The 12,751-nt window shown below is 55.0% G+C and overlaps 1 protein-coding gene across 8 annotated transcripts in view; it reads right to left on the bottom strand.

Moving 5' to 3' along the window:
* The window catches only part of ANKS1A (ankyrin repeat and sterile alpha motif domain containing 1A), a 179,091-nt gene that overhangs the window by 12,767 nt on the left and 153,573 nt on the right, over positions 1-12,751 (bottom strand). For all 8 annotated transcript variants that reach the window (XM_042938509.1, XM_042938507.1, XM_042938511.1 and 5 more), the window contains one exon: positions 417-515. In XM_042938509.1, the coding sequence (XP_042794443.1) occupies positions 417-515 (99 nt within the window). The remainder of the gene's footprint in view (positions 1-416; positions 516-12,751) is intronic.

Below are 12,751 nucleotides of genomic sequence, written 5' to 3'. Positions count from 1 at the left end.
CTCCCCTGCTGCCCTGAGCACCCCTCTGCCTTTCCTGGGGAGGGGCTGACGTCAGGGGTCGGTGCAGGCTGGCCTGGTCTCCGGTGAGTCAGGAAAGACCCCAAGAGGCTCCAGGTGACAGGCCAAACCTGTGGGTACCAGCTCCTGTGCTGGGCAGGGGTCTGGAGCCTCCCTCCAGAGCCTGTACCGGGTCCCCAACTGTCCTTAGTCTTGCTGAGTCTCCAGGCCCCGGGACTTGGCAAGAAAGTAAACAGGCCTCTGTGCTGCCCGCTGTGTCCCTCGAGATGAGAGACAGACAGCCTGTGGCGATCTGCGTGCCCTGGAGCCAAGCTCCTTCCCTATTCTGGGTCCAGGTGGCGTCGGGGACAGGGCCCTGTCTCGGCACAGGCCGAGGCCACCGAGCTGTCAGCGGTCACCTTGGGCAGGGACCGTGCCGCCTGGAGCAGCTTCCGCCGGTGCTGTGGGTCACTGATGCCAATCTCCCGCAGGTCTTGCTCTTCCATCACGTTAGGCCCCTGGAAGCAGAAGAGGTTCACGTGAGCGTCCTCGTGAACGGGTGGCTGACGGCAGCCTTGCGTGGCCCCTCCTCTAGCACGAGCGCTGAGAGGGACGGAGACCCCGAGCTCCCCAGGGAGGCCGGGCCAGGCAGCAAGAGTCTTGTGTAGGCAGGAGTCCGAGGTGCACAGCACACAAGTCTGCCCAGACGGCCCACTCCCGCCCGAGCGGCCCCCCGGCGGGCTGGGCAGCGCCGGGGCTCCGAATGTGCACAGGGCAGTGACGCGGGCCACAGCCGAACCCGGGGCAGGGTCCGGCATGTCAGGCCCAGGCACAGCCCTGGCCCCACTCTGTGTCCACGCGCTTCTCGGGGGCGGGTTCCACAACCATCCGAGGTGAAGGGCGGGTGGACCAGCCCAAGCTTCCTCACAGACATGCTTTCCTAACTCGAAGGCTGCGACAGCCACGTCAGGTGGTCAGCCAAGGAACCAGCCTCAACCCAGGGAGGAGAGGAGTCTCAAAGCGGAGAGATGTCAGAGAAAGTCTTCTGGCCCTGGGAGCTGGGGGGGTGCCAGAGTTGGGCCATGAACCTGACCCCTGACGGGGAGGAGAGGGAGGTCTGGCACTCACTGTGCACGTGCCTGCTAGATGACAGGCCCCAGAGCTTGTGACCCGGACACACCAGTTCACACTCACGCCCCTGTGCGGTGGATCCTTTTCATCCTCGTGTTAAGGATGCAGAAAAGGAGGCAGGGAGGTCAGGAACTTGCCGAGGCCACACATCTGGCGGTGGGGCTAAGACCTGGCTGCTCCCTGTCCCCAACCTCTATGATGAGGCTTTATGCCTCACAGTAGCGTCATCAGGTAAGTCTTTTCAGATTATGATCCACGAAAACTCGTGCATTCTGCCCCACCTTCAGCCACAGCACCCCGCCCCCCCCCAACACAGAGGCAACTGGTACCACTTTTCTGGATGTCCCTCTGAGGCCAGTTTCCTTCTCTCACAAACGGAATTCTTGTACATCTTGTTCAACACCTTACTCTTACTACTTAATATACAGGCATACCTCAGAGATCTCATGTGTTTGGTTGCAGACCACAGCAATAAAGTGAGTAAAGTGAATGTTTTGGTTTCTCAGGGCATACCATATGTTTACTATGCTATATCGCCTATTAAGTATACAATGGCATTATGTCTAAAAAAGTACATACCTTAATTACAAAGAACTGCTAAAAAAAAAAATGTTAACCATCATCTGAGCTTTCAGTGAGTTACAATCACTGATCACAGATCACCGTAAAATAATAATAAAGAAAAAATTTGGAATATTGCAAGAATTGCCAAAATATGACACAGACACACCAAGTGAGCAAATGCTGTTGGAAACATGGCACTGACAGACTTGATCGACGCAGGGTTACCACAAACCTTCTTCCGTTTGTAAAAAATGCAGGATCTTCCAAGTGCAATAAAGCGGAGCACAATAAAACGAGGTACGTTTTACAGGTATACAGGAGATTGCTTCACATCAGGATATTTAGACCTGCCTCTTTTTTTAAAAGCCGCATGATCATCCAGGTTAGGGACCTATTATAAATTATTTTAACTAGGTCCCTGCTGCACGATGACTATTTCCAATTCCAGCTTTTACAAATAGTACTGCATGAATACCCCCATATGTGCATCATTTCTGGGACAGTTATCAAGAAAGACTGCTTGGTCAAAGGATATGTGTGTCTGGAAGTCTAACACACATTTATATTCCCATCAATGACACGAGTGCTAGATTTGTCACACTGTCGGCAACAATTGCAGAGAAATGGCTTATCACTGCACACTTCCTATTGTAAAAGCATCCCACTCACAGGGGAAGCTTCAGCACCTTTTCAGGTTTTGTCAAGTATTTATTTATTTTTATTTTTTACTTGAGCGAGAGAGAGCACGTGTGCGTGTGTGAGCAGGAGAGAGAGAAAGAGAATCTTAAGCAGGTTCTCTGCTCAGCGCGGAGCCCGAGGTAGGGCTTGATTCCACGACGCTGGGATCATGACCTGAGCTGAAACCAATGGCTGGATGCTCAGCCAGCCGAGCCACCCTAGGCGCTCCTTATCTATCAGGTATTTACATTGTGATTCCTGCCCCACTCCATGTTCTACAGGCTTTAGACTTGGTGACCCATTTAATAAAAGGGACTATCGTTACCCCCACTTTATAGCTCAGGAGACTGAGCCTAGAGAGCATGAACAACTTGCAGGGTCACACATATGTAAGCATGGACCCAGGATTCAGCCCAGCTGTCTTGTCCATACGCTCTGGGGCCACATGTGTGGGGGACATCCATACCTCCTTTTCCAGCAATTATCCCTTTATATCTTTATATATATATATATCTGGAGGTACTGATCTTTTCTGTACTTGATTTGTAGAAATACATTAAAAACTAAGGAAATCAGGGCATCTGAATGGCTCAGTCGGTTAAGCATCCTACCTGGGCTCAGGTCATAATCTCACGGTTCGTGGGTTCAAGCCCTACGTTGGGCTCTGTGCTGACAGTGTGGAGCTTGCTTGGGATTCTCTCTCCCCTCTCTCTCTGCCCCTCTCTGATAAGCGCTTTTTCTCTCTCAAAAATAAATAAAAGTAAGGAAATTAACCTATTATCTGGAAATAGTTAGACATTCGTTTTTTCCAGTTTGTCACTTCTCTTTTGACTTTCATGTTGGCTTTGTTCGTGCAGAAATCTATTGGTCTGTACCTATATCCCGTAGAGCTTCTCTTAGTTCTATCAGGCTGAGAAAGACCTCCCCTCTTCAAGATTTTTAAAAACAATTCTTGCATATTTTCTTCCTGTAATTTTTCATTTTTACCATTAAATCTTTAATCTACAATTTTTTTTAAGTGAAGTTCAAGAGTCAGGATTCAGTTATTTTTTTTCCTAGGCAGCAAGCTGTCCATTTCGTTAATGAACTGTCTTTTCTCTACCAATCTGAAGTGACCTCTGCTGTGTCCTAAATTTGTGTGTTTCTGGGACTCTTTCTGGACTTTCTATTTCTATTTAAGCAACTCAGGCCAGCGCATGCAGACCCTCACCTGGCGGTCTCGCCTTTGTGCCTGAGCCACGGTGCATGTTGGCACAGTAGCCCCCCCGGAGCCCGTGCATGGTGACAAAAACCTTTGCCCCGCAGAGGACCCCTTCCAAGGCTCAAGAGAGCCCGGGGAGAGAGCTCTGAAGCCAGACCGGAAGCTTTCCTGCTCAGGCTGCAGACAGAACACACCCCTTCGCAGGGGCACCAGGGAGGCCTGGGCCTGTAGAAGGCTCCGTGCGACAAGGGTACCACCCTCTCCAGGTCTGAGGCCAGTTCCTGAGTCACCCCAAAGTCAGGAGTCACCACCCTGAGTTCCTGCAGTCCCTCTGGGCCCACATCTACGGTGTGCTGACGGGAAAGGCAGAGAGAGGTGGCCTCTTGCCCAGACTCTGCCTGACGATGAGTCCTCACCTGGTGAGGACACGCACTGGACTGACCGGGGCACCTCGGAGATGACAGCACTGCAGGGAGTTTCTGAAATCCTACCGTATCCCCAGCATTTACTCATAACCCTTCACACGCTTTTAGGGCAACATTAAAGCTGAACTGAAGGCTGACAACAGGGAAAACCGGATCCAGCTGGAGACAGGGCCTTCATTAACCCGTCAAGAGGACTAGGGGGCTGTATGCGGCAGTGAGAAGAAAGAGGCAGAGGTAAACCAAACCAAAGTAAAGGATGTGATGGAAAATCAAAGCAGGTAGTTGCCAGAGCATGTCCAGGGTGCAGGCAGGGTCTCCTCATTTCCTGCACGTGCCACACCTACATCCTCTCGGATTAGTCTGCGTGGTGACTACGAGGTGTTACAAATCCTCAAAGGCAAGAAACATTCTGGAAGTTTCCACACCCTCTTTACTAAAGGGAGGAAGGGACCACTGGCTTTTGGAACCATCTTCACAAGAAAGGCTGTGGGGGAAAAGAGACTTTTTACTTTACCTTCTATCACGTTAATGTTTATACCGAGGGCTGCTATCTTCCAGGCCCTGTTGCGAGCCAGCAATTAGGGAGCTAAGAAAGCAGAACAGCTCATTAGCCTAAGCATTTCTGTTAATAGAGATTTCTTAGATTTTATTTTTTATATGTTTGTTTATTTTCGAGAGAGGGAGAGAGAGAGCGTGCGTGTGAGCAGGGGAGGGGCAGAGAGAGGGAGACAGAGAATTCCAGGCAGACGCCGCACTATCAACACAGAGCCCGATATGGGACTTGAACTCACAAACCGGACCTGAGCCAAAATCAAGAGTTGGATGCTTAACTGACTGAGCCACCCAAGTGCCCCGGTTTTCTTAGGTTTGAAAAAAGTTTCTAATTCTAGGAGAAATCTGAAAAATGTAACTAGTCGACACTCAGCCTGACTGGGTTCAGTCCCTGAGGAAGGCAGGACAGGAGGACAGAGGAGGGACAGAGTACCAGTGCCTCCCCGTCCAGGGCTCTGCTTCAGCCATTCCCTGTCCTGTTCCTCCCTCCTTGCAACCAGCTGGCAGGCGTTGACTACGGCTCCTCACTTTACAGGCCAGGAACCAGGTTTCACGGCCAGTGGCGGTGCCAGGATCCCACCTTCTTGGCCACATCCTGCTCTCTACACATCCAGGGAAGAGGGCAGCAAGAAGCGGTCGTCAGGGTCACTATGCACAGTAAGTGCACGTTCTGCTGGTCTTTGTGGGGGAGGTGACATGAAGAGATGCCAGTGAACCCGAGTCCTGACCACGTCCTGGCACTGTGCGGGGACTTTGCCTTCATCGCTTGAAAAAAACCGCCCAAAAACCTTTGAGATAGGAACTGCCCACATTGCACAAAGAAACTGAGGCTCAGAGAGCAGGAGTGACATATGCGAGGTCACAGAGCTTGTGAGCTGCAGAAGGACAGTTAAACGTCCCTCTGACGAACTCCAAAGTCACGCTCCAGTCTCCTTCTACTTGTTTAGGGAGGTGGGCTCTGTTGAAGACAAAGCAAAGCGTGGAAGGTACCTACCAGCAGCAGCAGGGAAGCCGTCCCAGGGCTGGGGACGCTCGGGCTCTGGAACTAGGGTCCCTGCATAGAACTTCCCTCCCGCCTCCCTGCCCTCCACCTCCAGGGCCGGGGCAGTGCTTCCACCTGTATAGAATCCCAACTCTTAGCGCTGCGTGGGCCCCTAGAAGTGGGTGAGGGGAAGGGGAAGGCCTGCCGAGGCCTCACAGTGAAGGAGAAGCAGGGTCAGGATGTGGCCCAGGCCTCTGCGTACACAGCCCAAGCCCTGGGCCCAGGAACAGGCTGACTCAGGGAGAGGCCGGCCCATCAGAGCTCAGCTGGGGCAAGCGTGCCCCTGGACTGACTTGCACAATCATACACCATCATTCCTGGGTGTCCTTCCCTGAGAAGGCACAAACGAGAAGTGGCGGTACTTTCACTCTCCTTCAGCTCAATCTATTTGAAAGGCCTCTCCTTCCTACCAGTATCTGTCACTGGGCTCACCAATGGGCGCAGAAGATGGCACTTTCAACAGGGGCGCGTCGGTGCTAAGCGGGGTCTCCAAGGCCCAGATCCTGCGCGTAGCTCAGTGGATGTGTGGACAGAGGGGAAGACAGGGGCCATGGGAAGGGAAGGAGCACGGACAGCAGGAACTGCCTCTGGGAGTCGTGGGGAGAGTCCTGGCGGAGGTGGAGGAAAGGGCTGTTGCAGGGCCCCAGTCCTTTCTCTCTAGCTTTCTCTGGCCCTCCAGGGGTCTCTGAATATCTTCAGAGTCTTCCTGACCATATGACTTCAGGAGAAGGAAAGATCCTTTTGCATCCTGAGAGGTATCACACTTGTCAATATTTTGCTGGAATTTTCTTTAACTGTCGGGCATGTCTTCATTCAACAAATAGTGGAAAAGACCTAAGAAGGGAACATTTGGAGTGTGGCACATTGGAGTGGACGCTTCTCAGCCAAAGGGAAAAACACTGAGCTGCTGGCTGAGGGTCCTGAGGCTGTTACGGGCCAGAGGTGCCTGTCTCACTCACGGCTTTGCCACCACCTGCATCTAGGGCAATGCCTGGCATGTTGTCCGCGCATAATAAAAATCTGTTGAATGACTAAGGATACTTTGGAGGCAACAACACGGATATAAAAAGAAGAGGCTGAACAGCCAAAACCAGTGCTGCTGACTCCGTGATTGTGGTCTTTTGGAGTCCTCTGCGAGGGAAGAGGATGAGGTCTGGGGAGAGGTGGGGACGTGCTGGGGTGGGGAAGGGGAGCCCCAGGGACGTATGAGCTGGGGGGGAGCAATGGCGGGGTCCAGAGGGAGTTTCACAGGGAGGTGGGAAGAGGGCAGAGAAGTGGGTCAAGAGCTCCCCAACTGAGGGAACAGCACAGGTACAGGCAGCTGTGACAAAAGCCACCCTGCCTGGGAGCAGAGAGAAGTTCCAGGAGATGGAAGTGGGAAGGTGGGCCTGGGCTGGAGGGCTGTGCCAGGGAGTTAGCTGGTCCTGCTCAGGGCAGAGGGAAGCTATCCTTTTCGTCACAAGGAAGCTGAGGTTCAGCAAAGGACTGACTTGCCTGAGGTCACATAGCCCTGTCCCTGCCATATTCAGGTTACAGAGCTGCCTCTTTCCCAGCTCAGAGAAGAACCAAAGCGGAGAGAGGGCAGTCATTTGAACTTCACCCTATTTGAACACCCTTCCTGACTTGTTTCCAGGCATACAGGGCTCAGCATGCCCCTGGCAAAGGGTCTGAGGATGCAGAGGTGCTAGCCCGGCTTACTGGAGGGGGGCCTGGGAAGCTGATGCCAGACCTGAGGATCAACGATTTACGGAAGCCCCAGCCCACGCCTGTCATGAAGGCACGGCATGGTGCTCTGCCCCCCTCCTGAGGCACAGGGTAGCACTCAGGGCAAGAAAGGGGGTCTGCCACCAGCAAGCCCCGACAGGTGGGAGGTGAGGCTCTAGCCTAGGCCCATCGCTGAGACGCAAGCCCAAGGGATGTTTCAGTCCCTCCTCAAGGCAGACAAGCCCTCAGCACGGAGGCGCTGGGCGGACCCCTGGCACCCGTTCTGGTCACTGTTTTGCTGGGGCCCTGATTCCGTGGCAGACCGTGAGGTCAGCCGGGCTCTCCGGGGGCTGCCATACCCGCTCCCCCTCCTGTCAGCTGGGGATCCAGGACCCAGCAGTTCGAGCAGTTTAAGTCCCTGAAGCGCGAACACTGCAAATTCTCCACCACGCTCAAACTCAGCCCTTGCCCTCTCAGGAGGGCAGGGCCCACAGGCAGCCTGGGGGGGAAGCCCAGACTGGTGTAGCGCGGCGAGCAACAAAGCCCTGCGCCTCCTACTCACTTTCTGCCCCCCTCCCAAAGATCCTTCCCGCTCCCCCCTGCCAGGCCCCTCGGGCCTCAGACTGCTTGGGTCTGCTCGCCCCCTCTCGCTCCTGGTCCACCTGTGCAGGTACCCGTGTGCTTACTTAGTACAACCCCAGCCTCAGAAGGCAGGCCTGGCTCAGACCAGGGCCCTGTGTTCGGCAACCTGCGCCCCAGGTGACCGTGCCCGGAACGGCTCCATCGCCGTGGCCGGTACGTGTCCTGGGAACCGCCAAAGCCTGCCTGCGGCAGAGAAGCCAAAGTGCCCAGTGGCGGGTTAAATCACGGGGCGCCCATGTACTGGAGCGTGTGCAGTCACTGCAGCTGGTCACGAGAGTCCGTTAAATGTCACAGGGAAAGGTGTGCGTGCGACACAGGAGTATGTGAGAAAGCAGGCTTGATGATAGTGCACCTGGGCATCCACCTCTGGGCCCAGTGACGGCCAAACGTCCGCCCCTCTGGGATCCAGCCCCCACTCAAACAAAGGCGGGTACGGTCTGGTGGAAGAGGGTCTCCTGGGCAGAGCGGTGCTGGACTGGCCTCCCAAGAAGGTTTATCATTGCCCCGAAGTGATTTCCAGACTTTCTGCCTGGCCCGCCCCTCAGGCCTCATTTCTGTATTCAGCGTGGCCGCTTTCATCTCAGACATTCACCGTTTCTGGGGCTGAGGGCTTTCCGTGTGCCAGCTACCACATGCAAGGCAGCTGTGGCATAAAGAACCCGTTGGAGTAAGAACTGAGTTCAAATCCCGACTGCGCCGCTCCAGGTTCTTAGAAAGTTAGAACCTTGTAAATAGGATCAAGCCCTCCTGCTTCGCAGGTTAAATAACAAATCCCATGGTGCTGAGCGCTCAGGGACCAGGTGCTCAACGAGTCTCGTGTTTCTCTGTTCGCCTCTGTCTGGCCCGGCCCCGCTGCCTCCCGACTGCCTCACTTCCCAAACGGGCACCTTCCCCCAGCTCCACACCCTCAGCAACAAGAGCGGCTCAGCCCTGACCCACACCCGCTACTCTCCTGGTCACCCCCTGCCCGCCCCCTGCAGCACAGACCTGCCCTCACCTGGAGAGACAGAACTTGAAGGTGACAAATGCAACCAGTTCTACAGAAGATGAGGAAGAAGCACAAATGCTACCAAGTCCCGTTTCTGACGCCAGAGGCCCCTCCGCCCGCCAACTTCAGAAGGGTCCTCAAGGCTGCGGCAACAGCACAAGCGTCCGGGACTCGCCTCCCAGTTTCACGGAAACAACACCCCTATGCCCCCTGTCCTCCCGAGCCAGTTCTCAGTGTTCCCATTCTCCCTGTACCAGCACAGCATCCTTCCATCCATCTGCTGCCCGCTGCCCCTGGACACCTGAGCCTTATCTGAAGTCAAGGTGCTTCATTCATCCCCCAAATAAACAGCGTAAGTTACCCAGGCCCAAGTCAGCCTGGGGTCAAAGGGCTCGGTCCCCAGACCACCCAGAGCAAGCTTTATGTCTTCGTGGGTCTGAGGACAAGGCCAATCTGATTCCCACAGAGCACGGTTGCCGCCTGGCCTCCACTGCAGAGAAAATGCCACCTTGCTGCCTTACATTCTTACATTTGTAGTCGGTCTCAGTCGCTGTTACGCATCACCACAGGTAACAGTGTGTCCCCTTCACAGCTTATGCCCCCATGAAGTAGGCAGTCAAGTGAGACGCCATGGGACAGGGGGACATATGGGGGCGCAGAACAACCTGCCCAAAATCTTATGAGGGGACCTGGAGGGAAACCCACATCTCCCAACTCCCTGATTCCCTCTGCAAGTGAGTAGAACCTCAACTTTTCTCTTGAGCCGTTGCCCCCCCAGTTCACGTCTAAGTGTGGCCTCAGCAAGCTGCTCAACTTCACTGAGAACACGAGGCAGGGATACCTACCATCCCCGACCCGTGGTGGTGGCAGCTGCAGGGCCAGAAGGGCTTCAGTGCCAAGAGCTCACTGGGGTCTGATTCCCAGCAGCTTTTTCCAGCCTTCTGGAAGTCGAGTGGCCCCCAACACACAGGGGGCGGATGGAATGGTCTGCCTGGTCCAGACGGGCACCTGCAAGTGATGCCAGGTAGCACTAGCCTAGCTCACTGGCTCCCAGGCCCCTTCTTTGGGGGGACACACTGAGCACGAGGCCCAGACACAGCATGTTCCTGGGCAAGCAGGTGTGGGACTAGAGTGGGAGGTGGGGGCACCACTCTGGGCCTAGGAGACTTGCTTCTAGGACAGCTCAGCCGTGTGCTTGAGAGGCAACCTTGGGCAAATGACTGAGTCCAAGAGTCCTCAGTGTGGTGTCTATGGACCCCAGGAGTCCACGGGTGGGCTTCAGGGATGCCTGGGAACACCTGAACTTTGACACGTGGCGTGTGAGGAGGTCTGTGCCTCTGACAGAGACACATGGACCCCGGGGCCCTGCCCCCTAGGCCTCACTTCCCGCACATGCACACTGCTGGGGGTTGGAATACGTGAACACTCGGATGTTCTGAGGGGCCAGCACAGAACCCCCTGCTGCTGCTCACACTGAGATGTCCGCAGCCAGAAGCTACAGAACAGGAGCTGTTCACCTGCTGCACACATCTTCAAGGGCAGTTAGTTAAGTTCACAGACGTGAAAACAGTTCTCAGTTTCTTCCACTGTAAAGGCGGCCGGAGAAGGACAGAGCACACAAGGAACACAAGTGGGGGCAAACACAGTGGGACTCCAGCTGCTGTCACCCCTACCCCGGAGAACTCCACACCATCTGGCAGAGAGAAAGGAAGAGGGAGAGCAAGAGGGTACGCGGCCTGGAAAGAGGCCCAGAGTGAGCCTGCCTCGTCTCAAGGTAAAAGGGCCCAGCGGAGACAAGGAAGTATCTGGTGGCATGTCAGTCAAGCCCTGGGACCCCGCGAGGAGTTAAGTGACCACAGAACTGAGTCAGTCCAGGAAGCAGGATCCACACTGTCCAAGAGTATTCCTTTTAAAGCCCGGCTCCACTGACCCTCCGAGGCCCCTAGTTGAGGAAGCCTCCCTTTCAGGCCCTGCCTCACTCTGGGGCACAGAGAATTCTAGTAGTTAGAGGGCTATGTGGGGAGAAGAGGGGGCTAGGGCAAGTGGAGAGGAAGTCGAGGCAGGGAGGCATCCAGACAGCAGTGCCAGGGCACCCCTGCCAAGGCCAGAGAGGCCCCTTGAAGCCTGAGAGAAAAGAACGCAGAGGGAGGGAGCTTGGGAAGCCAGGGTAGGAACCCAAGGGCATGGCCCCACTGCGGACAGAAAGCCGGCCTCTGGGGCTAAGGAGTGAGGAGCTAACGCGGGGAGCACACAGGAAGAGAAGCTCCGGGGTCTGGGGGTCAGGCTGGAAACGTCACGGAGGCCAAAAAAGAATGACCTCCTCCCCAAGCCTACGCCTCTCGGCTCTCTCAGGGCTTGCTCCTCTTCACTGGTCATCCCTCCCCAACACACTGGAACAAGGTGGCCTGGTCTCAGAAACAGACAGGAAAACAGTAGGAGCCTATCCGTATGTGGTGGAAGCCTGTGGAGAAATAAATTGATGGGAGGAGCAAGAGGCCTCCGTGACGATGCTGGCCGTAAGAGGTGACGGGCCTGTGGCTCAGTCTGTGTCTAACCCATCCTCCGCTGGCTGCCAGACTCGTCTCCATTTTCCGTTTGTCTGTCATCCAGCACAGCACCCACCACGCGCCCTCTCTACCATGCCCTGCCATCTAAGGTGCACCCCGACGCCAGGGCCTCTCTGCCCGATGAGGGGAACAACCCGATAGCCTCCCATCGCTTGGCTGTCAAGGCCCCTTGCAGTCGAGCCCAGCCCACCCCTCCTGCCCAGCCAGTGGCCTGCCCTTCACTGCACTCCCTACACTGGCCTCCTTACTCACCGCAGATGGCTCAGGCTCCACACTCGCCTTTCCTCTGCCTGTGTCTTTCCAAGCCCACAGCCTCTGCAGACCCTCAGACAGCAAGTGCAACCCAGAAGTTCAAAGTTGGGACAGATCTGGGCTAGCATCCCAGCCCTGCCCCTCACTGGCAGTGTCTCCACCCTCTGGGCCTCACAGCCCCATCTGAGCCCTGACCAGCAGTATGCCCAGGGCTGTGAGCCAGCTCAGCGCGGGCACTGGGTCCATGCCTGGGGAGGCGGGTTCTCCTCCCCTGTGCTCCTGCAGCACCTACACGCCTCACCATAGTACTTAACACTTGGCCGCTTGGTTGTTTTAATTGCTTTATGTGCCTTGTTTTCCCAGCTGGACCATCAAGATCTTTAAGACACCTGCATTATTTGCTTTTCTGATTTTGGATCCATTCGTTGTAGGAAATGCAGAAAATCTCTTATGTTCCAAATAAGAGAATAAAGCCACCCACAACCCTCCTCAGATAACCACTGAAAACGTTCTGGCTTATTCCCTTGTATCTCTTGTGCAGAGATGTTGTCTTTTTTGAAAGTTAAGATCATGTTGCCTATGGATTTTTGTGTCTTGATTCCTTCACTCAACGTCTGCCCACATCAGACATTCTTCAAAAACAGTTTTTTGACACCCACCTAACGCTCCAGCATGTGGAGCACCATCACTGACTCCACTGCCACCTCTGTGAAGGGAGGTCAGGCTCGGTCCCCAGATATGGAGACTTGCACCAGCACGCTTGGAGCTTCAAACTCGCCAATCACCAATTACCTTCCTTCCGTGCTGATTAAATGCATTTCCTCCCTTGTCCTAAGAAAGCCCATTTCCTGTGGACAAGACTTACGGTGAAAAACGGAACTGGCTGTGATGAGCGAGCCAGTGTGGTGGGCTGGCCGGCAGAGGCAGGAGCTAGATTCCTGGGCCCTGTCTCCCAGGGTCTGGTGTCAGCCCGATCAGCCTAGGGAGCACGTGGCAGCCCCCACTGCC

This window comes from Panthera leo, chromosome B2, assembly GCF_018350215.1.
Source record: "Panthera leo isolate Ple1 chromosome B2, P.leo_Ple1_pat1.1, whole genome shotgun sequence".
In the NCBI taxonomy this organism is placed as follows: domain Eukaryota; kingdom Metazoa; phylum Chordata; class Mammalia; order Carnivora; family Felidae; genus Panthera; species Panthera leo.
Note: the sequence above shows the minus strand (reverse complement) of the source record. Positions and strands in the feature narration are given on the sequence as shown.